Source organism: Carya illinoinensis, chromosome 7 (assembly GCF_018687715.1).
Source record: "Carya illinoinensis cultivar Pawnee chromosome 7, C.illinoinensisPawnee_v1, whole genome shotgun sequence".
NCBI lineage: Eukaryota > Viridiplantae > Streptophyta > Magnoliopsida > Fagales > Juglandaceae > Carya > Carya illinoinensis.
Genome location: NC_056758.1, coordinates 42,454,044 through 42,480,454, shown reverse-complemented (window position 1 = coordinate 42,480,454; position 26,411 = coordinate 42,454,044). Strand labels below are relative to the sequence as shown.

Here is a 26,411-nt window from a genome sequence, read left to right as displayed (position 1 = left end):
TCCCTCAGTTCCTTGAAATTAACTTTAGGCCCCAATTTTATTAGAATATACCATTGACATTTTTCCTTTGAATAATCATACTTTTGATCTCAAAAATTCAACCATTTTAGACTGTAAAAGCATAAGTCGTCTCGACACTTTGTCAAAATAGTAATTTCGTGCTTGATAAGCAAGGGAAGGGCTACCAACCAATGATTAACGTTATGTCACGGTCCAAGGACGGGCAAAACGGAGATTCTTGTAAAGTGTAACAACCAAAATGAAAAGGGATCAATTCATAAATATAGAAAAAACAGGGGTGTTATTTCACTAGATTTTCAATATTATTGTTTCGTTATCTAGGCTAGACATTTTTTTTTTCTCCAATCAAGTACTTTTTTCCATATTACATTAACAGAATGAAGGGCACGACAAAATTTCTGACACATTAATCCCAACATATAAAAATGTTACAGCTCAATTAAATAAACATTATTTTAAAAGAATTTATAATCAAATGTATAGCGATGATAATCATAAGAAACAATAAAATTATAAACAAAATAATGGAAGTAAAAAGTTGACTGGTTTCGAAAATTTGACTGGTTTGAGGGCTGATTTGGTAATTTCGGTTGAAGCATTATAGTACCTTCAACAGCAACTCAATCCACCAAAGGGATATGAGAAAAATCTTTTAGAAAAAGATAAAATAAAAGGTTTACAAACAAAAAAGCTGTTTTTTTTTTTTTTTTTTTTCGGGGGGAGGGGTTGGTTGCAGTTGTAGGTGTATGATATCTATCCATTGTTCACTGTCTATTTATTCTTTGAATTTAGTATAAGATTAATGTTTTGACGTATTATATTAGATTATTTTCTACGATTCTATTCGCTACGATTTGAGGCTTTGCTTCCGTTCATTCACATTGATTATCTCCCTGTCTCTGTACCGTCTCTTTCTTTCTTTAACAGGTTTTCATGTTTAGTGATAAGAATTTGTTTTTCTGCTATTCTGGGCTTGATTTTAGTCAGAGGTAGAGGGAAGCAGAAGCGGGTGTTTCCACCAAAAATCCTTACTATCGTCTGCTTGTGCGAACTCTTAAATTCAGCACCATGTCCCAGACGAACTGGGAAGCGGATAAAATGTTAGTGCTTTTTCGTTTCTACATATTGTTCTCCTTTCGTTATTTATGGGTATTGTTCTCCTCTCGTTCAATGCTCTTCTCGTGTCTTCTCCTGTTTGATCTGGGCTCCGTGTTACTGGGATTTATGAGTTCTGAGTGTGATTTTTTAGATTCGTTCTTTATTCCATGGATACTATGTATATGTAAGTGGGGGGTAATTTAGGGTTTTTTTCCGTACTTAGGCAGTTAGATTTATTTAGTAGTTCTTTCATATGTATGTTTTTATATGTTATTTTAACTCTTGGCTTGGGGTTCGTCTCTGAATTTTTGTTACTGTTTTCTATTGGCTTCTTATCATCTCTATATTGACAGTAAACTTGGGGTTAATTTTTATTTTAGATATTGTCGTTCATAAAGTTTTATTTTTTTCCCAAATACGCATGATTGATACAATATGTTCTTCCCACCGCTAAATAACAGGTTAGATGTGTATATCCACGATTATCTAGTGAAGAGGGACTTAAAGGCTTCTGCACAGGCTTTTCAAGCTGAAGGGAAAGTATCGTCTGATCCCGTCGGTATGTATAGTCAGGAAGAGTTAGCTATAAAAAACCAGAGTCAGGAAGAGTTTTGTGCATAAACAGACATTTTTCAGTTCTGAGACATTTTTTTTTGCTTTTATACATTTTGATCTCTTTAAGTTTTTGGAAAATGGATTTACAGCTATTGATGCCCCGGGTGGGTTTCTCTTTGAGTGGTGGTCAGTATTCTGGGATATATTCATTGCTAGGACCAATGAAAAGCACTCAGAGCCGGCCGCGTCTTACATTGAGGTTGGTTAAAGAAAATTTTATTATCATTCTTGGATATGCTTTTTTAGGTTATGTTTGCGACGAAGAGAGTGCTGCTGAGGAAATGTGGTAACTATTCTGTGTGATGAGAGGAGTGAAACTTGCTGTTCAAACGCCATTAGAACACTTTTTCCACGTATATGCAATCTGTTTCATCTTAAGGCCGTGATGCTTTCATGAAAAGCATGGATTTTGAGCTTCTTGAATAGAATTAACAAGATTCTCATTTTTTACATGTAGATTAATTTTTTGGGTCAACAAAGTTACTCAAATTATTTTAAAGAATATTGTTTATTGATGGTATCCTAGATATTTTGTTGTTGTTGGAAATTGGAATCCTGGATATCAGTTGATACTTGATATTTTGATTCAGTAGTTCTAAATTTGTTGTTTTATTCCTGCTACTCGTGCGTTTATTGCAGTAGTAGTTAATAGTATGGGATTTCTGATTAATCACTTCATTTTTGTCCCTCAGCTGCTAGAAATTGAGACTAACCGATTCGGTTCCTGTGTCTGCTTTTGGCATTTTATGGCATTGCATCTCCAATTACAGTTGTTGCTAGATAATTTTTTCTTGCGTTTGTCCTTGATTGTGATGGATACTTAACATGCTAAGAAGCCCAACAAGGGTACCTTTTGAGATGTGGTTTCTCCTTCTCCTTGCTTGGTTTTTATTTTCTTTTCCTAACTATGGCAGTAGTTACTTCTCGCCCTCATCTCTCTTCACAAACCTGTGCTAGGTAAGTCCTTGCTCAAGCATCATTTGCTCTTTGATGTTTGAGTAAAGAATAGTCACTTAACTTCTCTATGCTGTTCTGTCAAACATGCATACAGGTTCTGATAAATATCTTGATTGTCTCTCTTCTTTGCCTTTCTTTTGCTTTGGCAGTTGTTATGCGGTGGAAATTGGTCTTTTAAGATTTGGTTGTGGGTTTGAAGCTTCATTAGTTATCTTCAGAGAAGTCATCACACAACTACCCATTGATACACATCTTGTGCTCAAGTCTCTAGCCTTGTGTATGAATTGTGCCTACTTACCCCTAGTGGGAATCTGTACCAGTAAAATCACATTTGTCTATATTATTATTATTTTTTCTCCTAAGGTCAATCTTTACCAGGGTACCTGGGTGCTGTGGTGCAAAACAGGCAACATGCCTAGGCTAGTTGATGGCTTTCGGAGTTTGGTCAAAGTGGAACTTTGTGTCTGTTGTACTTTGCCTGTATGGTACAATGGTGTTTGTTGAAGTTCTTCGACAATTAGAAAGTATCAAAGGGAAAAAAAAGTTTGAAAAAAGTGCTATTTGGGAACTCATGGACTTATTAAATGGACTTCTTTCAAAGCAAAGTCAATTTGGGAGGGGGTGCTGGCAAAATACAGGCATAGGTTGGCTGAGTGGAAAAAGATGTATTTATCAAAAGGGGGGTGGATCACACTCATTAAAAGTACTTTATCCAATCTTCCCACATACTACTTATCCTTATTTTCACTTCCCGTTAGCATTGCGATGAGGATGGAGAAACTCTAGCGAGATTTTTTATGGGGTGGTATAGGAGATGAGTTTAAGTTTCATTTGATGGGATGGGATAAGGTATGTTCTTCTTTGAGAGATGGTGGCTTGGGGGTTCGAAATGTAAGGGCTTTTAATAAGGTTTTGTTGGGTAAATGGTTGTGGCGTTATAACTATGAGAGGGAAGCCTTATGGAAAGAGGTGATTAACATGAAGTATGGAAGTGAACGAGGGGGTTGGTGCTCTAAAGAGGGTAGGGGGACATATGGAGTGGGCCTATGGAAGTATATGAGGAAGTGGTGGGGCTTCTTTTTTAGTAATACCAGGTTGTGTTTGGGGGATGGTAGTAGGATTGGTTTTTTGACGGATAGGTGGGTGGGTGACATGGCTCTAAAGATGTTTATCCTACAATTTTTAGTATTGCATGCGAAAAAGAAGCTACGGTGGCTGATTTGAGGGAAAGAAATCAGGGCTCATAGGAGTGGAATCTTAGCCTTATCAAGGATGTACATGATTGGGAAGTGAATGCTTTGGTGGATTTTCTTAACTTGTTGTATTATATTCCTATTGTTGGCACAACTGAAGATGTGATGGTATGGAGTCCTAGAAAAGGGAAATTCTCGGTATGCGCTTTTTATGAAGTTATTACCATGCAACAAAGGCACAATTTTCCTTGGAAGAATATTTGGAGAAGTAAAGCACTCACCAAGGCCGCATTCTTTGTATGGACAGTGGCTCTAGGGAAGATTCTGACTATTGAGAATCTTAGGAGAAGTGGTCTAATAATTTTGGACTGGTGCTGTTTGTTTAGACACAATGGTGAAATAGTGGACCATTTAGTCCTACATTGCGAGTTTGCTAGTGAGATATGTAATTACTTCTTCAACAGAATGGGAATACCATGGGTTATGCCGGGTAGGGTGGTTGATCTTCTAGCAAGCTGGAAAGGGATCACTGGGACACCACAGATTGCAGCGGTGTGGAAGATGGCTCCAATATGTATTTTTTTGTGTATTTGGAATGAAAGAAACGAGAGACTATTTGAGGATCATGATCGTTCCTCGAAAGAGTATCGTTGTTTTTTCTGGAAGTCTTTGTTCTTGTGGACCAGTGCTTTAGATTTTAATGGCCTCAGCTTTTATGATTTCCTTGTATCTATATGTAGCTCTTAAATGGGTGTATGCACATGTATACTTCCAGTGTACCTGGGCTATGCCCATCCTTATATCAATAAAATAACTTATCAAAAAAATTAAATTGCAGACACAGTTGTTTAAAGCAAGGGAGCAACAACAGCATCAACAACAGCAGCAGCAACCCCAACAACCCCAGCATCAACAGCAGCAGCAGCAGCAGCATCATATGCAGATGCAACAGCTCCTGTTGCAGAGGCAGCAGCAGCAGCAGCAGCAACAACAACAGCAGCAGCAACAACAACAGCAGCAGTCACAGCAGCAGCAGCAGCCACCAACGCCGCAACAGCAGCGAAGAGATGGGGTTCACCTTATTAATGGCAGTACAAATGGCCTTGTTGGAAATGACCCTCTTATGCGACAGAACCCGGGAACTGCAAATGCCTTGGCAACAAAGATGTACGAGGAAAAATTAAAACTGCCTCTTCAGAGGGATTCTCTGGATGATGCAGCAATGAAGGTTGGTGGACTATTTAGTCTTCTGGATAGCCTGATTATTATTGTATTTAAGTCTTTAACCATCTTAGGAAATCGTTACAGCCAAGATTTGGGGACAATGTGAGCCAGCTTTTGGATCCAAATCATGCCTCGATATTGAAGTCAGCTGCAGCAACTGGCCAGCCTTCAGGGTACTTGTCTCTAAGATTTACATCCTAAAGTTTGGTTTATTGTTCATGTGGCCCTCCTTTCTCATTCTCAAAAAAATTTCAACCCTTTCTAAACTAAAGGCACTCCCTCCCATTCCTCTATTAACACCCACATCGTCCTTTCCCAAAACATTGTGATTTCTAGTGTCCACCTCAAGAAATAGAAAGATTGAGGTTTTCATAAAAATTTCTCAAATCATTGAGATAAGTTATGCTGGGGTTTGTGAAGTGGTTGGGCCCATTGAAAATATTTTTGACCAGAAAATTTTGTGAGATTTTTTTTGTGAAATTTGTTCTAGTTTTTGTGTTTTTGTTGTCTAATTGAGTCAAATGATTAGATTGGGATTTTTTGAGGGATGGAAAATTTTGAAGATGTCTGGATTGAAAGTGAAAAGAAATGAGTAATGATACACTTACAACTTCTTGTTATTCTGAGGATAATTATGTAAGTTGAAAGATTCATATAAAGTAAACTTATTTTTGATGAGGTGGCACAATCACAATGGTTGGTTGTAAAAAAAGTGTAAAATAATATTAGGTCTATTGATATTCATGAAAAAACTAAAAACTCCCAAAATTTTTTGCAGCCAAACATGGCCTAAGGGTTCAGAAGAGTTGTTGAGAAACCATTGTATTAAGGAAAATCTTAAAGGCACACGTTAGCTCTTGGAGAATGCTAACTTGTGCTTAGTGCATTTTCTTTTTGGAGGCTGGATCTTATAATACTGCTTAAGGCTCCTGTAGCTTTTTCAAGGAGGGCCATGAATTGTTTTCCTATGAACAAAATGCTGTCTTTAAGACATATTGACTGGATTGCTGCAAGACCCTAGACTATCAGGTGCATTAAAGCTAGATGGGCTGGTTGTGGACTCACCATTGGAGTAGCGTTTAGTGGTGTTAAGAGGAGAGAGTGGAGTGAGGGTGGTCTGCCGGAGAACACAAGGTTTGGAGGTTGGGGGTGTGGTGTTTGAGAAGAGAGGAACAAGGGAAGATTTTTGTTTGTGAGAAGAGGAGAGATGGGTTGAAGGAAAAGAAAAAGGAATGGAAAGGTTTGGTGCTTAATGTCCCAAGCTTCGATGGAACCAGATGGATGGGCCATGTTGACAATAAAACCAAAATTTAGGGTGTAATTTCTCAAATTAGAAGCTCAGAGATCATATTGATTGCAACACCAAAATTAGAGGGATTAAAATGTAATTTGACCCTAGATATGTACTTGATAGCCTTTGGGTACAGTCGGAAATAAAATCAAGTGATTTCTGCATAAAATTTTAATTGATCTTGTATTTGTCTGAACGTGCAAGAACTTTAGACCATACAAAAACAATGCTTGAGATGGATATTGGAATCTTTGATAAAGATTACTTTGTCTTTTGGCAGTGAAGTGTGAATGTGTGTTTGCACCTTCAATTTCTATGGCTAATTTGAGGGAATCAGGCAGTGTGAAGATGGGAAACACAAGGGGTTGGGGCTGGGGTTGGGGTTTGGCTTGGGTATTAGTTCTACGGGAAACAAGGGGTTGAGGTTCAGTGTACTTTTTTGGGTATTTTGGGATTAGTTTATTTTGGGTTGTTTTTCATGGGCTTTTTTGGGTTATTAGGGGCTCTCTAATATGGGCTAGGTGTTTTCTTGTATTCTTTCAGTCTACTTGGTTACTCCTTTTGATATATATAATATTTTTACTTATAAAATAAAAATAAAAATAAAAATTGAGGGAATCATTCCCTATCCATGTTGTGTTTAAATAATAAAGATGTAGCATCTTATTCCTGTTCCCGTTAGCAGCAATATTCATTTAATTATTCTTAATTTCAGGCAAGTGTTGCATGGCACAGCTGGTGGGATGTCTCCACAAGTTCAAGCTCGCAATCAGCAACTACCAGGGTCCATGCCGGTATCGTATTTTCATGCAAGTGACCTCATTATTTTTCATTTTTCTTATTCTTTGTGTTGTTCTGACTTAATGTGGAATCAGGATATCAAGAGTGAGATTAATCCGGTTTTAAATCCCAGAGCTGCAGGTCCTGAAGGATCATTGATGGGAATTCCTGGTATTCTTTGCCTGATTTCTTTATCTTCTTTAATTTAATTCATGTTCTTTTGAATTTTGTTAGAAATAATTTTGTGTGCATGTCCTATGTACTTGCGCGCTATGCCTTTTGAAATTTTCAATTCTCGAATACTTATAAAAAAAATTCTTTGAATTATGATTGGAACACTTGTGACACGATTAAACATGAATCCTTCTGTGTTCTTTCCTTTTAATTAACAAGCCCGGTTGACTGAACAGCTTCTGGAAATTAACAGTCGCAACATCTTATGAGATTTTTAATTGTAATTGCATTAATATCCTTGTATCTAATACTAAAATTCCTGTTGTTTCAGGGTCAAATCAAGGTAGTAATAATTTGACTCTAAAAGGATGGCCCCTAACGGTATGTTTGTTCGTTTTGTTTTGTTTTGTTTCATTGTTTTAAAGATTGGATTTTCCTTTTTATCCCCTTCCCACTCCTCTTTTTGGCAATTGTTTATCCCTCTGTATCGAGTTCGTGAGTTCTTTTTGGTTTGAAATATCTGTTCTTTACATTTGTTATTTTTTCTGGGTTTTTATTGCAGTTATGATCATCGTATTGTTGTTGTTTTATCATCATCATCATCATCATCATTATTTTTATTGCTGCTGTTGCCATTATTGTTGTTATTTGGTAACAGTTTAACGTTTTTGCTTATTTGTTAGGGACTTGATCAGCTTCGCACTGGGATTCTTCAGCAACAAAAGCCTTTCATGCAGGCACCTCAGCCCTTTCATCAATTTCAGATGTTGTCACCACATCAGCAACAGCTAATGCTTGCACAGCAAAACGTGACATCACCATCTGCAAGTGATGAAAATAGGAGACTGAGAATGCTTTTGAATAATCGAAACATTGGTCTTGGGAAGGATGGCCTTACAAACTCTGTTGGTGATGTGATTCCGAACGTTGGATCGCCTCTTCAATCTGGCGGTCCTCTTTTGGTTCGTGGAGATACAGAGATGCTAATTAAGGTTCTCCTTTTCACTGTCAATTACCCTTCATCTGCAGTTAGATGTTTTCCTACAACTTTTTTCGGCATATTTTTTCCTACATTAGTTGCCTACCGTGGTTGTTCTGTGTCCACCCCCTCCCCATGAGTGGGGGCTTAAGATGTTACTAAAGAGTTTATTTCTGTAGTTAAAAATGGCTCGGCTACAGCAGCAACATAACAATAATCCACAGCAGCATGCTCTTTCAAATCAGCAATCTCAGAGCTCAAATCAGAGTCTTCACCAACAAGATAAAATGGGAGGTGCTGGCAGTGGGACTGTGGATGGTAGCATGTCGAACTCCTTTCGAGGAAATGATCAGGTCAGTCCTTATATCACCTCTAGCAATATATGCTTGAGATATGTTTTGCTCTTGATACCGTCTGCTGGTGTGCCACGATCGTGTAAATTGCACATTGTCTTGCGCTCGTATCAACATGTTTTTGGATTGGATTTGAAATCCTTCTTGTTCATGTGTACAACACGACTTGCTTAGCAAAATCTCAGTCATGCAAATAATTAACGTTCCATGATATGGTAATGCCCTAGTGGGAGCAATCTGGACTCTCTTGTGGGACATATCTGTACAGGTTGATCACAGCCATCCATTCTACATTATCTAACTGGGGTTTTAGCAATATGAATGATGTCTTTTTTTTACTTGTTAGGTATTAACGCTTCCTTTTTTTTTAAACCTCTGTGCCCAACTCTCTCTTAGGGTTGCATTTGACATGTTTTAGCTGTATGAATTGTAAGCATTACTATTTTGAAAAGTAGGTAGAGGAGAATTTGTTCCTATCGCATGTAATGTCTGTCCTATACGGCCGTCTTTTTATAAATTCTCTCCCCTAAGATTTCAGGTTTTTGAAGCCATTTCCATTCACCCATGCTAGTTAATATAAAGATTGTGGCTGAAATCTCATGTGATGAAACTAAAACAGTGGTGCTGAATTGTTGGGGTTACATCCAGTTTTTGGTTGAGAGGGTTGAATTAGAATTGGTCAGTTATTGAACCTTGGGTTGTGGTAAAATATAGTTGTGTTTTTCTTTGGGGAGGGGATATTTCTGAGTTTTAATATAAATATGCTCTGTAAAATTTGGGAGGTTCCTAACATTTTTCCTGAATTCGTTTTAAGGCGTCTAAAACCCAGACTGGGAGAAAGAGAAAACAGCCAGTGTCATCTTCTGGCCCTGCCAATAGCTCAGGAACTGCTAACACAGCGGGGCCCTCTCCAAGTTCAGCACCCTCAACTCCTTCAACGCATACACCTGGAGATGTGATATCGATGCCTGCTTTGCCTCACAGTGGTAGTTCTTCCAAGCCATTGATGATGTTTGGTGCTGATACTACTGGCACCCTTACGTCACCATCAAATCAATTGGTGAGTGTATTTGTTGTGATCTTGTATTGAGGACCTCAAAAACTCCTTGCAGTGTATTCTCATTGGCATTCCATTTTGGCAGTGGGATGATAAAGATCTTGAATTGCAGGCTGACATTGATCGTTTTGTAGAGGATGAGGATAATGTCGAATCATTTTTATCCCATGATGATACCGACCCTAGGGATGCTGTGGGTCGTGGTATGGACGTTAGCAAAGGTGCGGTTGTGATATATATTTTTTGATCAAGAGTTTATGATTAGTTTGTGCTGTTTATGTACCATATTTTTCTTAATTGTGACAACTGTTTGCAAATTATTTAATTCATGGGTCGAGTTTAATTCTTGCCCTAGAAAAGGATCATAGTAGGACAAAATGGTGCTTACAGTGCTGCGAGTAACAAGCTTTCATGGGAGCAGGAGCATAAGATTAGTGATGAAACATGTTGTTAGCCGAACCCATCCACCTGTAGGTGGTGGGCAGTTGGTGAAATTTGGATTTTAATCTGAATTTGGGCTGGTTTTTACCATGATTTACTTTCATTTGTCTTTAGGGTTCACATTTTCAGAAGTAAATTCTGTTCGAGCAAGCACAAGCAAAGTCATCTGCTGCCACTTCTCATCAGATGGGAAATTGCTTGCCAGCGGTGGCCACGATAAGAAGGTGAGGGCAAGAGTTTCGACGAATATTTTGTGATGTATTGAGCAACGATTATCTAAAATAATCAAATATGTGCTGTGGCTGCCGTGTTAGAAAACTTATTTCCTGAATGTTAAATTGAACACACCTGGTGCCAATTTAAAAAAATAAGTGATTTTTTTCTCTGCTGTTTCTAGATAAGAGCATCTGAAATTATTTACTTGATGATCATGTGACACAGGCTGTACTGTGGTACACGGATTCTTTAAAGCAAAAAACCTCACTTGAAGAGCATTCTTCTTTTATTACTGATGTCCGGTTCAGTCCAAGCATGCCACGTCTTGCAACGTCTTCATTTGACAAAACTGTCAGGGTTTGGGATGCCGACAATGTTAGTTGAACCTTTTTTCCTGATCCATAATAGTATTTGAATTCATACTTCATTTCTCTTGTATTGATCTTTATACATTTGACTATGCCATTTGCCTTACATTTTTGTCATGTTCTTCTGTTTAATCGTGCATAATAATGTGAATTATTGAATTACAGGTTCTTTTTCCTTGTATCTTGAGGATGGATGTTTGGTTAAAGAAAATAAAATTAGATGTGCATAAGTTCCAGTTTCGTCTCCCTGGGCTATTAATGCCTGGCCAGGTTTTCTCTGCAAAAGAAAAAGAAAAAAAGAGCATTCGCTGACTACTGAGAGAGCAGATTAGTGTGGGTTTGGATCTAGGGGTTTAAAATTCATATTAATGCAATTAGCAGCATGAAGGTAGAAAACTGTGCCTTTATAACTTATGAACCGAGAATATGGAAAATTAATGGTGGTACATCCAAGGGTGACATGGAATAAAGGGACATGGGCTTGGGTTGCTGTTTACGAAACTGTGGGTTCTTATAAAAAAAAATGAAACTGTGGATTCTTTGTTGCTGCTTGCTCAACTTTTCTTCCATAATAATTGTGTAGTTGTTTGCAACATGAAAGCTGGTTCTAGAAGACACTACACAACAATGGGGAATTCACTATGAATTGTTTTGACAAGGGAAACTCACTATAAATAGATAGTATCAATTGATACTTATATGATGCAGGCTGACGATCTTTTGAGAAATTCTGGTCCACATTCCCTATCTACATTTTTTTTTATTGGCATCGGGTGTCCGAGAACAGTTTCCCGACTAATTCCGGAGGTGCACAGGCCCTCGGCAAGGAGTTCCCTGCAAATGCACCTTGGTAATTCAATGGGAAAATTCCCTATTTCTAATGCCCCCTAGAGATTGTTTGCACCCAAGAATTTGAACCTTAGACCTTGGAGGGAGTATACCACCAAGACCAAGGCTTTTACCACTTGAGCCAACCCCTAGGGGTTACATTCCCTATCTACATGAGGGGCTATTGATTTACTTCAATACAAGCTACTTAACTACTTATTAATATGTATATGCTACCTTAATTGTTGAAATATTCCAAATGCTGCTTTTGAAAAGGTACTGAGTTTTCACATTTCAAATTTCTGAAAGCAATTTAAGATAGACCGGTGATAAGTATAGTGGTATTGGCTTGTGGATATGCCTATTTTTGGTGAAGAGGTGGTTCAGAATTAAATTAGGATAATAGTCACCTTGAATCCACTAGCATGTAAAGGTATACAATTTCGGTTCCTGCTAACAAGATATTGGTGGATAATTAGCTCTTTTGGTGCTTTGGTGTTGATCATGTTTGTGGAAAACTCGTGCTTAGTCTCAATTTACTTCCTACTTTAATATCTAGCAAAATAGATTTCATGAGTTGTGCTTCAATAATGAAAGCATATCATATGTCAGATCATTTAATCTTAATGTTTGTTAAATGCCTGCTATTTTAGTTTTCTTTGTTGAGTGTTATGGTGGTTGAAATTTACTAGGAACTTGCATTTTATATCTTCGCAGTATGATGCCTCAATGAACCAGATATATTTGTGACTCTATTTATGTCTTATATGCAGCCTGGTTATTCACTTCGTACATTTACGGGGCATTCTGCCGCTGTTAAGTCACTTGACTTCCACCCAAATAAAGATGACCTCTTCTGCTCTTGTGATGAAGATGGTGAGATACGATACTGGAGTATTAACAATGGCAGCTGTGCGAGGGTGTCCAAGGTAGAGTCTTATGTACTATTGGTTCAATAAGCTTTAGTTCTCCTGTGTACACAGGCTATGCCTATTTCATTCAGATCAATAATATATCTCTCTTAAAAAAAAAAAAATAGCTTTAGTTCAAATGGCAGCTCCTTTGCCATTAGAATATGGTAGAGATTGAGGCTGTGGGTTCAAGACGCACCAGGTTAATATGTAGTTTTTTTTTTTTTAATCGGTATAAAATAATTTTTATTATATTAATATAATATATATGTATATATAATTGATCTCGAGAAAGACCAATGGGGGTTAATCACTGTGATACCCCATATGATAAGGATAATGGTAAGTAGTTTATGAGATCCCACATTACTTAGGAATGAGAAGTTCTTGCTTTTTATAATGTTCCAATGGGGCTCCAATTGTATCATTGACTATCTTTTGGAATACGAGGGATGCTACTAATAATTCCACACTATATACTTTACATATTTTAATATTATTTTTTCTTTTTATTATTTTTTATTTTATTTTATTTTTGTTAAACTAATTGAGTTGTTCTACTTATCATCCATATACCACATATTTATTATAGAAAAAATGAAAAAATAAAAATAAAACAGGTGTGGTGTGTGCGCTGTGTGGGGATAATAAGCAGAATTATTCTTTGGAGTACAGGCCATGTGGTTTGAGCTTTCAATTGGGGTGTTACAAATAGTACCAAAGCCTATCCCAACTAAAAATGTGGGACTTGAACCATGCCACTTATGATGGACTAACTTGATGAGGACGTTGGGAATTTAAGGGGGGAGATTGCGATACCCTATATGATAAGGATAAGGGTAAGTAATGTACAGGATCCCACATTGCTTGGGAAGGAGAAGTTCTTGCTCTTTATAATGTTCTAATGAGGCTCTAATTATATCATTGATTTGTTATTTTGGAGTATAGGCCATGTGGTTTGGGTCTTCCACTTGGGCGTCACAATCACGCAATAGTGAATCTTGTCTCCTAATGGACGGGTGTAACTTACCAATTTAAAAAGAATATTCTTATGATGCAGGCCTATGTTTGTATGATTGGTGTTGGGTAGTGGTGGTTTCCACATACTTATTGGTTTTGTGAATGGAGAAAATATTAATACTTTATACATATAATAGGGTGGTACGACACAAGTGAGATTTCAACCCCGCCTTGGAAGGTACCTTGCTGCAGCTGCAGAGAACGTTTTATCTATACTGGACGTGGAGACACAAGCATGTCGGCACTCATTAAAGGTCCGTTTAACTTTTATTATTTTTGAGTCGGACCAAGGATGAATTCTGTGAGCAGATGTGAAGTAATATGCTGCAGAATAGATGGAAAGTGCTGCTTGATCCTACAAATACTTCTAGTCTTTTTCATGTAGGATAGTTACTGATTGGAGTTGTCTCTTAAAATCTTCACTTCGAGTCTCTCATGCTAAAAATTCGTTATACATAAAATGTTGTGTCCGTATGTTATCTTAACCAATTATTAAAAACAATGTTATCTTAATCTATTTGATATGTAGATTAATTTTGTGTAATCTTAATAAGATTGATTTTTTTTTTGGTGGTAAACAAGATTTTTATTGATTAGAGAATCTAGCAAACTACATGAGAAAAAAGATGTTTGTATATGGATACATATATGGTACCTGATTTTAATGGAATCAATCTAAGTAAATAATAAAACCTAGTAATATGTGAAAATTCATTGGGAGACCTATGGCCGCAATTACAGCCCATATCTAGAAATTTAAAAAAGCAAAAGCCCCCATCTTCTAGAATTAAATGAAACTAAATCAAGTTTTAATAGCCCCTTCTACTTTTCTTTCTCTTTCCTTTCAATAATCTACTTTCTTGGATTCTTAGGCAAGCCAGTTTTGTTTCACTGAGAACAGGGATGCTTGTTAAAGGAAGAAAATTTATGCGTTCGTGGCAAGCATCTCTGTTGTTGTTGGTGACTCTAATTGATTCTTTGTTCTTTCACAAGTTCTTGAACACTTTTTTGGATTTTTCAGTCTTTTAAGATTATATTCTTTTCTCTCCTGCATTCTACCTCCTAAAATGTGGTATGGCTAACCTTCTTCCCCTGATTGTGGATTTGTAATTGCAGGGACATACTAAGCAGATCCATTCTGTGTGCTGGGACCCTTCTGGTGAGTTCTTAGCATCTGTCAGCAAGGACTCTGTCAGAGTTTGGAACCTTGGATCAGGGAGCGAAGGAGAATGTGTACATGAGCTCAGCTGTAATGGCAATCTATTCCATTCCTGTGTTTTCCATCCTACATATCCTTCATTGCTGGTCATTGGTTGCTATCAGGCAAGCATCGGCTCTTTTTCTTCGTATTAGTTTGTTTTATATGATTAATAGCTTCTTAGGTTGGCAATATAGATTTTTATGGTGACTCTTTTTCTTTCTTGAATTGTCAAATCGCTATATTATGCATGTATAAGTTGAAATTGGCCTTCAATCTTCTTCGGTTGGCATATATAATTGTATGGGTATACTTTCTCCAGCCCATTTTAATCTTGAAGCTGAGGTGCGCATAAGTCTTTGGAGCTTCTCATTTATAAATTGTTATTGAGAGGAATATGGGCTTTAAGTATTGGGATCATATAAGTTGCAAACTAAATTATTTTTTCTCTTATTTTGGTGGTGGAAGTTTGTGGAAAAAGTAATGATCTGGTGATTTTACAGAGGCGGCCTCTTCTGTAAAATGAACTAATAGTAATAATGTGGCTGGAAATGGGGGTTCTGACACTGGCTTATTTTCTATTTTATTACCTGATTCACGGTCTGGTTCAATGCACGGGATGATCACATTCCTTACTGCTGCAGTCTTTGGAGCTTTGGAACATGACCGAGAATAAGACAATGACTCTATCGGCTCATGAAGGACTTATTGCTGCATTGGCAGTGTCGACTGTGACGGGTTTGGTTGCTTCAGCTAGTCATGACAAATTCGTTAAGCTGTGGAAGTGATAACATTGTCTCCAAGTAACTGCACTTGCAATACGAGATTAATTTTTCTTTGGTTGGCTGTGGATCAGATGCTTGTAGTTTTGTCTCTTGATTGCTGCTGCAGCTGCTTGATCTGGCTCACATATTTATTTTTCCTTGTGGATCACTTAGAGCTCGTTCCTTCTTACTTACCCCAGAAACTAACCTTGTAGTATTGTTGTTGTATGCAAGTTGTATTTGTTGTCTTAAATTGGAGATTTGTTTAATGCTGTCTTGACTGGGTAATGAACCCTTTCTTCTGGACTGCTTGTAAAATGTTGTACTCTATTAAGTAAAGCCAGCAACATTCTGTACTCTGTCAAGAATATGATACTTTCAGTTGCTATACCTCCCTCTACTTCCAGTTTGCCAAAGTCCATTTGCAGGAATATAGGACGACTTGGCGTTAATTACTCTGTTTATGAATGTAAAATAAAGCTAGTTTCGCTTTTTGTTAAGCTTAAAACTGTGGGTTTCAAGCCGATTCAAATCTTCAATAAAGTTGATCTTTGTTTATTTTTTCCCTATAAAAATTTATACCGTTTGGAGAGTGAACTCATCGAAGAAGACTCGTTCAGTACAATCTTTTATGAGTCCCTTGCCAGTCTCTTCCCCATCTTTACAGTTTCTCGTCATGCCTTCATGCTTAGAGCTTGATTTTCTTTTTGTTAGCTGTCCTCCATTTTCTTCAAAACCCAACAGATAGCAAACATATAATAGATGACAACAAAATGAACAAGAATTCAAGTTATCCGCAATTCTCTCTGCTTGTTTAGACTCAGTTTTTGGGCTCCTTGGACGCTTGGAGAATCTCGTGATTATGATGGTAATAAAATTGTTTGAATTAAAAGGTTTTCTTAAAGTTTTGAAAAAGGGGAGAGAAAAGTTGGAATAAAAATACTATAAAGTTAAAAAATTTTTTGATATATAATTTTTTAATATTAATTTTGTGTTGAAGAATATAAAAGTTGGATTGAATTTTATGTTTTATTTCAAAACGTTTTTTGTATTTAAATAATGATTTTATGGGGGGGGGGGGAAAAAAGTTTTGAAAATTGTGTTATAGACGACCCTCTCGCGGCATTTTTCTCAACAACTTAAAAAGCAAAAATCGTTTGTTAGGAGTTCATCAAAATATATTCCAGCCTCAGATGACATTCTAGAATTCACATTAGCCACAATCATGATTCCTGGTGTCCCAGAGTACAGTTCAACTCTCTCTTTTTTTTTCAAACATTTTGTCAAATAGTTTATGGGCTTCACCGAGCAACCCCACCCTCCTCCCGCGACTTTGCTCGCTATTTGCTTTTCCAACAGCATCCACTACAATGACCTAAGCACACTATCAAGACGTGGTAGTAGGTGTCAAAGGAAACCGATTTGGGGAACATAAAGGCTAACTATGTTACACAACTGGGTAGTGAGTGAAGCAAGAGGAAGAAGACTTAGGGCATGCGTGTGGCTGAGTGGATGACAGGCGGAAGTGTTAAAGTGCAAAAGGGATTACGAGAAAAGGGGCATACGGGAGTTAGGTGAAGGTTAATTGGAGTTGGGCCATCATGGGCCGTAGGAGAAGAAGTGGGTCACGGGCTTCAACGCAGCTGGCCCATCATTATCCTGATAGCAATTATATGATGTAATAACATAAGCCCATAAACTGTTAAGGGGCACTTTAGTCTTTTCAATTTCAATAGTATTTAGCATCTGTCTTTTGACAGAACGGTTATGCCAAAAACATTCGAGAATTCTCTATTTTCTATTTTCTTACAATCGAAGGAGCCTCCCTCGAAGAAGGCATCTGTAGTTCCTTTGAATTTACAGAATTAATACAAACTTCTATCAATTTCCCATTCATCTTCTTAGTTACATTACTTCCATTCCTATCCACCTGTTACAAGTGGTATCCAGAGCCCCTTTCCTACTCTATTAAACAATGGCTGAAGGTACTTGCTCCCAGGAGTTACACAAGGAATTCCATTCCTTCAAGCACCTATCCGAAACTCACATGCAGCACACTGATTCTCAGTTCACAGCTATGGGGGTTGAAATGCAAACTCTTATATGGCAAATGGAGGCTATGATCCAAAATATGAATTCCCAGTTTACGACTATGGCTTTAGATCTGCAAAAATTGGTTACTCACAAGTCAATGGATGCATTTAATGGTGAAAGCTCTAATAACAATAATGGTATGGTGTTACACACTGGTGAAATACACACAAGGGCTATATGGTTGAATTTTCCTTCATTCAATGGTGAGAATCCACATGACTGGTTGTATAAGGTAACTCAGTTTTTCTCTTTTCATAATACACTACCTCAACACCGTTTGACGCTGACTTCATTCCATATGGAGGGCAAGGCCCTACTATGGTTCCAAGACCTTGATGAGTCTGGAGCATTAAGATCTTGGGACGTGTTTGTTAAAATTTTGTTGTTGCATTTTGGACCAAGTAGCTATGATGATCCAATGGAACAGCTTACTAGACTCAGACAAACAGGTTCGGTTGAGGATTACAAGGCTCAGTTTGAGTCCTTATCAAACAGGTTACGGGCACTATCTGAACAGTATAAACTAAGCTGTTTTTTAAGTGGGTTGCGAGATGAGATAAGGTTGACAGTTTGCATGTTCAATCCCACCAACCTAAACTCTGCATTTGGCCTTGCCAAGATCCAAGAAGAAAAGATCTCCCTCAAAAGAAATTTACTCCCAAGTTCCATAATTTCCACCCATATGAACCCAACCCCTTAAAACTTCCTTCCAACCTCCCAGTTCAGCCCATCCCACCTGACTTCAACCCAAAAGCTATTGTACCTGTCCACAAGATTAGTTCAACACAAATGAAGGAGAGACGTGCTAAGGGCCTTTGTTTCAGCTGTGATTCTAAATGGCACCCAGGCCATAGGTGCCAAAACCCAAAGCTCTACCTCATTGAATAGGTGATTGAGGATAACACCTTCATAGAGAGACCCCCTGATTCCTTTATAGACACGGATGAATGTTGGTTAGATTTATCCCAAACTGAAAAAGCACCACCCAAAACCATTTCCCAACCTGATAAAGAACCCAAAATTTCACTCCATGCTATTATTGGCTCCATTAATCCTAAAACAATGAGGGTGAAAGGAAGAATTGGCAACCATGGGGTCACTATCCTTATTGACTCCGGCAATACACACAATTTCTTAGATGCTGCATTGATATCAAGGTTACCTTTGTCATTTTATCTGACCAGAAAGTGAAGGTTCAAGTTACTAATGGTGATAAACTTGAAAGTGCAGGGAAGGTAATGGGTGTCAAAGTTAGTATTCAGGGTGCTGTTTTTCTAGTTGACATGTATTTACTGGAACTAGCTGGCTGTGACATGGTCTTAGGAGTCCAATGGTTGCAAGGATTGGGCTCTATTCTTTGGAACTTTCAGGAATTAACAATGCAATTCCAACACAATAATAGTGCTGTCATCCTCAAAGGGCTGAATGCTCATCACTTACTTGAGAAGGAGGTGCTACATGGGGCTAACAGTATGGAGAATAAGGGGCTGTTATTACAATTAATTGACGAATCACCTTCTCACAACCCTCATCTTATCCCTCCATCTATACAAACCCCCTAGACAGTTTCCAAGACATCTTCTCCACTCCAAAAGGCCTTCCTCCTACCCGTACCCATGACCATTCTATCACCCTACAACCCGATACCAAACCCATTTCTGTCCGGCCATACCGTTATCCTTATTTTCAAAAGGAAGAAATTGAGAAGATTGTTAAAGAACTCCTAGAATCAGGAGTTATTCACCCCTCTCAAAGCCCCTACTCTTCCCCATGCCTTTTGGTGAGAAAGGCTGATGGATCTTGGCGATTATGTGTGGATTACAAGACGCTGAACAGTGTTACTATTAAGGATAAATATCTCATTCCAGTTGTAGATGAGTTGATGGATGAGCTCCATGGAGCCAAAATTTTTTCGAAACTTGATTTGAGGTCGGGCTACCATCAAATCAGGGTGCGATCAGAAGATGTCCCTAAAACTGCCTTTCGCACACATGAAGGCCACTACGAATTTTTAGTTATGCCTTTTGGTTTAACTAACGCGCCCTCAACATTTCAAAACCTCATGAATCAGGTTTTTAAACCTTATTTACGTCACTTTATTTTGGTATTTTTTGATGATATACTAATCTACAGTTCTGATGTTGAGACACACATAGCTCACTTAAAAATCACCTTTACATTGTTGAGACAACATCAACTGTTTGCCAAGTTAAGTAAGTGTTGTTTTGGTTAACAAGAAATTTCATATTTGGGCCATCTTATCTCTGGTTAGGGCATTAGAGCTGACCCGGATAAACTGCAAGCTATGACCAAGTGGCCTGTGCCCAAATCTATTAAAGCCTTGAGAGGTGTTTTGGGTCTCACTGGGTATTATCGCCGTTTTGTGAAAGGCTATGGAGCCATTGTAGCCAAACTCGCTGAACTACTAAAGAAAGACAGCTTTAAGTGGATTGAAACAGCTCAAACAGTCTTTGAACAGCTTAAAAAAGCCATGACTCAGCCACTAGTCTTGGCCTTACCTAACTTTCAATTACTGTTTGTAATTGAGTGTGATGCTTCGGGGGCAGCAATTGGGGCTGTGCTGATGCAGGAAGGGAGACCCCTAGCTTTTTTCAGTCAAGCTCTCAAGGGCCGAGCCCTAGCTATGTCAACCTATGAAAAAGAGCTAATGACCTTGGTTTCAGCGGTGCAGAAATGGCACTCCTATCTGTTGGGACACTCATTTGTTGTCAAAACTGAAGACCAAAGTCTAAAATTTTTGCTGGACCAGCGAGTGGACACTCCAATGCAGCAAAAGTGGATATTGAAACTCATGGGATATGATTTTATAGTGGAGTATAAAAAAGGGAGAGAAAACTTGGTAGCAGATGTTCTATCTAGACAAGGTTTGGACCTTGGCTCTACTTACACTTCCTAATTGCGATTGGCTCACAGAAATTAAAAGTCTATATGACTTGGATTCAGTAGTTAAGTCCTTATTTCTTAAACACCAAGACAGCCAACTTCCACCTCCCTATGAGATCAAGGATGGGGTTTTATTCTATAAGAACCAAGTTTACATTCCAGCTAACTCAGTTCTTGTTGACAAAGTCTTGCACTTGGTACATAGCAGCCCTTTAAGGAGTCATTTGGGATTTGATAAAACACTGCACAGGCTCATGAAAGATTTTTTCTGGCCTGGATTCAAAAAGGACTTGAAAGTTTTTTTAAAGGGCTGTGACACGTGTCAAACATTTAAAGTGGACAATACACTTCCTAGTGGTCTTCTACAGCTTCTCCCGATTCCTTCCAGCCCTTGGACAGTATATCAATGGACTTTGTGGAAGGGTTACCTACCTCTCAAAGATTTAATGCCTGATGGATCGTGGTAGATAGATTCACAAAGTATGCCCACTTCATACCCATCTCCCATCCCTACATAGCTAAGGTGGTAGCCCAACTATTTGTTAAGCACATTTTCAAATTACATGGAATGTCTCAGTCCAATGTTTCAGATTGAGACCCTACTTTCACTAGCAAATTCTGGAGAGAACTGTTCTCGTTACAGGGTGTTCAACTGGCTTTCAACATTGCCTACCACCCTCAAACTGACGGTCAGACAGAGGCCGTGAATAAATGGGTTGAGAACTATCTTAGAAGTTATGTCAGTGATAATCCTAAGGATTGGTCTAACTGGGTTGCCTTGGCAGAGTGGTGTTACAATTCATCCCAACATGCCTCAACTAAGATTACTCCATTTGAGGCCCTCTATGGATACAAACCCCCAAAACAGACTAGTTATCTCCCCAACACAGCAAGAGTAGGAGAGGTAGAAATGACATTGCAACAAAGAGATCACATTTGGCATTTACTGAAACAAAATCTCACCAAAGCTCAGCATAAGATGAAAAAATATGCAGATCAAAGACGTAAAGAGCATCAATTCCAAGTGGGGGACTGGGTCTATCTATGGCTACAGCCATATCAGCAATCCTCCATCCATAAACATCAAAACTTTAAACTGTCTCTCCGTTACTATGGCCCTTTCCGAATCTTAGAGAGAATTGGGGAGGTTGCTTACAAACTCCATCTACCACCGACAACACAGATCCACAATGTTTTTCACATTTCTCAACTCAAGCAAAAACTCGGCCAGCATATAAACCCTCTTCCCACGTTACCCCCAGTGAATTCTAAGGGTGTTTTCAAACCAGAACCAGCAGAGATTATAAGCAGGAGGTTGAGAAAGGTAAAAAATTTACCTGTAGTCGAGCTTCTTGTCCATTGGCAGGGACAACCAGCAGAGGAAGCTTCATGGGAGCCATACCGACAGCTATCCGAAGACTTCCCTCACCTTGTGGGCAAGGTTCTTTAAGGGGGGGATTTGTTACACAACTGGGTAGTGAGTGAAGCAAGAGGAAGAAGACTTAGGGCATGTGTGTGGCTGAGTGGATGACAGGCGGAAGTGTTAAAGTGCAGAAGAGATTACGAGAAAAGGGGCATACGGGAGTTAGCTGAAGGTTAATTGGAGTTGGGCCATCATGGGCCGTAGGAGAAGAAGTGGGTCACAGGCTTCAACGTAGCTCGCCCTTCATTTTCCTGATAGCAATTATATGATGTAATAACATAAGCTCATAAACTGTTAAGGGGCACTTTAGTCTTTTCAATTTCAATAGTATTTAACACCTGTCTTCTGACAGAACGATTATGCCAAAAACATTCTAGAATTCTCTATTTTCTTACAATCAGAGGAGCCTCCCTCGAAGAAGGCATCTGTAGTTCATTTGAATTTACAGAATTAATACAAACTTCTATCAATTTCCCATTCATCTTCTTAGTTACATTACTTCCATTCCTATCAACCTGTTACAAACTACAAAGAAGAAATCGTAGATTACGATGTTGTCCAATAAATCTGGTCAATGTAGATGACGTCACAATAGGTGTCAAGGGCTTTGCTAGATACAGTCGTCAAATACAGTCGGCGTGCAGTCGGCTGTACGGAATGAATAAAAAAAATTATAAAAAAATTATTTTATATTCAGGAGGACCTACATGAATAAAAAAAAGTTATAAAAATAATTTTTTTTTTTTTCATGTAGGTATCGTATTAATTTACTTTTTTCTCCACGACTGCACGTCGACTGTATTTCCTGACTGCAAAAAGTATTTCTCAGGTGTCAAAGAGCCCCACTGTAAATTTCGAACAGGATTTAATAGCTGGTAAACTCATTCGCGTTGACTATGCGGTCGATTTCAGATAGTAAAGTGAGACATCTCGAAGGACAATGCTAAAGGGGCCTTGGACAAAAATCGGTGCAAACATAACATCGTGAAAGCGGAGCTGACGCGGCCCCGCTCAGAAACAAGCTCTAGCCTCTCGCCAGTCACGGTTGTCACGCCGACGGAGTCACAGAGGCGAGGACATTCTATTTTCTCTATCTTCCCTTTCTTCTATGATTTTTTCTCCCCTCTTTCTTAGTTTCTCTGACTCAAGAGTCTTCACCGTCAAACACAATCACTTTCTCCGCTCATTGTTCACGTCATCAACTCGCCTGCTTAGATTCGTCAAGGTTCGCTTGTTTTGGGGCACCACACAAACACACAAACCCATCTGAAGACCCGATCTATTCTAAACGATTCCATGTTTTTTTTTTTTTTTAAATTTCTTTCTGGGTACCGAGTGTCCAAATAGTTTATTTGAATGAAATATCGTATGTTCTCTGAAGCAGAAGACTGTCTAGTGTCTACCGTCTGCCCAACCAAGGGGTTTGGGCTAATTTTCGCTTCGAATCATGTCTCGTGTACCATCCCGGGGACGAAGCCAAAGAGGGCTAGAGGGCTCTGACTCCCTAAACATGTGAAAAACCAAGAGAAAAAAAATCATGACGCTTTTGGTATTTCTCTTCTAATGGTCCCTCTAAAAATATGTTAAACATTTGAACTATTAATTGAGTTTGTTATGTATTTTTCAACTATCAATATTTGAAAACTCCTTGTAAAATTGGTTGTAAATTTAGCTTTTAGTTGCTCTTAACTAGAAAGAGTTTTAAATACACCAGCTATGGCTTGTCTATGTTAGCATTCAAGACTTCTTTATTATTAGAAATTGATCTTCATATCAACATCAAGCACTTGGCTGATCTGCATAATTTGGTTAATTCGCTGTTTTTCTTATTTGGTCGATTGGGTTTTCGCAACTACTGCTTGGTTAAACAAATTATCCAATCCAACTCGAGAAAGCCTTCTAACAGCTAGACATTATCCTCTATACAAAAATACATATATGCATTGAAACAGGGCGATAAAAATGGGTTCAGATCCTGAGTCTCAGATTCCAGTAATCAAGTTCTCAACGGGCTCAAATGACTTGGACCGAGGAACTGAAGGTTGGCACAAGCTGTGCAAGAGGGTTCGAGAGGCTTGTGAAAATTATGGATGTTTTGAAGTAGCGTATGATAAGATACCTACACAATCAAGAGCCGAAACATTCTCAGCGATACGACAACTTTTTGACCTTCCATTGTATACAAAACAGAAAAATGTTAATCTATATCCTACCCTTGGCTACCGTGGGCAGATTGCTGCAATTCCCTTGTACGAGAGCCTTGGCATTGAAGATGCCTCTAACTTTGAATCCCTCAAAAGCTTCACGGGGCTAATGTGGCCTGGTGGTCATGATCAGTTCTGGTGAGAATCTCCCTTTGAATATCACTTTTCTTTCTTAGAAGATTTCAAAAATGGTTCACTATCTTCGGCCTCAGGTCGAGCACTATTACATCGAGACAGCTAAAAGCAAAAAGCTATTCTTCTTGCACTTCTTCAACTTACTTTACTCTTCTTTACTTTTATAAATTTTTTATGCATGTTGTATTGTTTCCAATAGCCAAGCTGTTATTTCTATACTGAAGTCGCTGGAAGAGCTGAATCATATAATAGTAAGGGCGATTCTTGACGGTTATGGGTTGGGAGAGAAAACAGAGTCAATTATTTCATGTAAGACACTTCTGAGGGTAATGAGATACAGAGCTCCTCCAGCTGGGGAATATATGAAAGGGCTCCAACCTCATACTGATAAAATATGGACCACAATCCTATGCGAGGATGAAGTTTCAGGCCTTGAAGTTGAAACTAAGGATGGAAAATGGGTTAAATTGTCTCCGTCTCCTGGTTCCTTCATCTTTATGGTCCCGGATTGTCTAATGGTATGTAAAACTCGCGGTTTCATTTAAAAGATTGATCACTTGTGTGTCCTGGCGCATTATTGGGCTACACCATAAGTAGAGGTTGGAGCATGCTTAAGCTACCCAAACTTTACCAATCATAGATTAACAGCTTCTGATATTTGATAGTTGACATTGGTTTGCAGGCATGGTGTAATTGCAGAATGCGTGCCGTGAAGCATAGAGTGATGATGAGTGGGGATAAAGACCGTTATTCTTTCGGAGCTTTTGCAATTCCAGTGGATGGTAGCATCATCAAGGCACAAAAAGAGCTTGTTGATGAAGAACATCCTCAACTTCTTAAAGAGTTTGAATTCACGGATTTTTTCAGATTCCACCTGTCAGAGGAGGGAAGGGCCATAGACTCAGATAAGCAAGTGTTCGCATTTGCTGGAATTTAGGAACTGTTGATGGTACGTAGTTTAAGAATGCAAACTAAAGGTGGTTGGCTTTTTAAAGGGCCTGAGAGCCCAAGTTTGTCAGCCTTCAATGGTCATTGTTGAATATTGGGGATGATCTGGGTGATGAACTGGTCATGAGCCAGATGTTTTCGGTTGAGGTTCGTGTAGCAAGTTTTTGTTTTTGGTTTCTGAATACTGTGGGAGCATCAAGCTGCATGCATGCAGATTATTTGGCAACGAAGACCATTAATGTACTAATTTACAGAAAATCATACTCACTCAGGAACTTAATCACATGGCACTAATTTTCACTAAAGCGATTACAACAAGGTATATTATATTCACACGGACCTAATTACAAATTAAGTACTGTTGCATTAACTAATTTGGCGTATCATATAAATTCATAACATGTTAAAAGACAGTACCATATAGTATCATGTCTATTCATCAATCACGATTATGTATTCATTGATGTATTATATGGTTGTCTCGTGTCTTGACTGATCTCCCTGCAGAGGCGACCTAGTTTAAAAAAAAAAAAAAAATCTTTTTTTTTTTTTTAAATTGAATAAATATAAAAATTGGTATTAAGGAGCTTTCAGGTTAGGCAACAAATTAAGGCGTACAACATCATGTACATAAAGGTTAGTTCTTCTTTTTTTAATTTTTTATTATTATTATGGGAATTGATGATATCACCCAACCGCTAGCTACTAAAATATAACTGATGAACAATCGGAATACAAACGAAGACATTGACGTCCTTCACGTACAAGATAGATCACATGAAACGCTCGGGCACTTTAAGTTCACACCCAGCTTGCCATGATAATTAAAGATGAGATTGCAATTAGCAATGGGCGCACAAAGTACTGCTTAATTACATTTAATTGTTTTATTGGATAAAATATATCGTCATCTAAGCTTATGACGTGTTAGATATTAATATATACAGCTAATTATTAATTGGCATTTTTTGTATTTACATGATTTTGTGTATAGATCAGTCCTGTTACTCATTTGCCTACACCACACACCGGGTGCCAGCATGGTTATGAATTGCTTTTTTTCCTTCTTTTTTTTTTTAAAAAAAAAAAAATTTACAAAACCCAGCATATATATCTCTCTCTCTCCTTGTTCTTTTTTCATCTTACCATTTCAAGTTTTTTAAATTTTTACACAAAATATAATAAATAATTTAATTTTTTCAAATCTCAATTCAA

At 38.2% G+C, this 26,411-nt stretch overlaps 2 protein-coding genes across 7 annotated transcripts; both read left to right on the top strand.

The window, feature by feature from the left end:
* The first annotated feature begins 680 nt into the window (after window positions 1-680).
* On the top strand, window positions 681-15,853 carry LOC122315001 (transcriptional corepressor LEUNIG-like). 6 transcript variants are annotated; one of them, XM_043130672.1, is made up of 19 exons: window positions 681-765; window positions 949-1,121; window positions 1,581-1,678; window positions 1,824-1,933; window positions 4,723-5,112; window positions 5,193-5,281; window positions 7,115-7,208; window positions 7,275-7,350; window positions 7,685-7,734; window positions 8,037-8,345; window positions 8,512-8,685; window positions 9,500-9,745; window positions 9,828-9,963; window positions 10,298-10,407; window positions 10,625-10,774; window positions 12,369-12,524; window positions 13,664-13,780; window positions 14,643-14,849; window positions 15,369-15,853. In XM_043130672.1, the coding sequence occupies exons 2-19, from the start codon at window positions 1,090-1,092 to the stop codon at window positions 15,510-15,512; spliced, it is 2,688 nt and encodes an 895-aa protein (XP_042986606.1). In that variant the 5' UTR covers window positions 681-765; window positions 949-1,089; the 3' UTR covers window positions 15,513-15,853. The 6 variants fall into 6 exon arrangements, 5 of the variants coding, with proteins under 5 accessions (XP_042986606.1, XP_042986607.1, XP_042986610.1 ...); XM_043130673.1 differs by having other exon boundaries at window positions 731-765; window positions 1,005-1,121; XM_043130676.1 differs by lacking the exon at window positions 681-765 and having other exon boundaries at window positions 774-1,121; window positions 7,115-7,193; window positions 9,855-9,963.
* Window positions 15,854-22,816: 6,963 nt separating this feature from the next.
* On the top strand, window positions 22,817-25,479 carry LOC122314815 (probable 2-oxoglutarate-dependent dioxygenase AOP1). Its single transcript, XM_043130424.1, has 4 exons — window positions 22,817-22,979; window positions 23,862-24,251; window positions 24,448-24,766; window positions 24,931-25,479. Exons 2-4 carry the CDS (start codon window positions 23,872-23,874, stop codon window positions 25,183-25,185), a joined length of 954 nt encoding a protein of 317 aa, XP_042986358.1. The 5' UTR covers window positions 22,817-22,979; window positions 23,862-23,871; the 3' UTR covers window positions 25,186-25,479.
* Window positions 25,480-26,411: the final 932 nt, after the last annotated feature.

What these genes read in the sequence shown, in the direction of transcription:
- LOC122315001 (XM_043130672.1), top strand. Translation starts at nt 1,090, where the DNA reads ATGTCCCAGACGAACTGGGAAGCGGATAAAAT. An exon ending in TAAAAGGATGGCCCCTAACG is followed by an intron (nt 7,735 to 8,036) that starts GTATGTTTGTTC and finishes CTTATTTGTTAG; the next exon opens with GGACTTGATCAGCTTCGCAC. An exon ending in TGGTATGGACGTTAGCAAAG is followed by an intron (nt 9,964 to 10,297) that starts GTGCGGTTGTGA and finishes ATTTGTCTTTAG; the next exon opens with GGTTCACATTTTCAGAAGTA.
- LOC122314815 (XM_043130424.1), top strand. Translation starts at nt 23,872, where the DNA reads ATGGGTTCAGATCCTGAGTCTCAGATTCCAGTAATCAAGTTCTCAACG. An exon ending in GGTGGTCATGATCAGTTCTG is followed by an intron (nt 24,252 to 24,447) that starts GTGAGAATCTCC and finishes TGTTTCCAATAG; the next exon opens with CCAAGCTGTTATTTCTATAC. An exon ending in TGGTCCCGGATTGTCTAATG is followed by an intron (nt 24,767 to 24,930) that starts GTATGTAAAACT and finishes ATTGGTTTGCAG; the next exon opens with GCATGGTGTAATTGCAGAAT.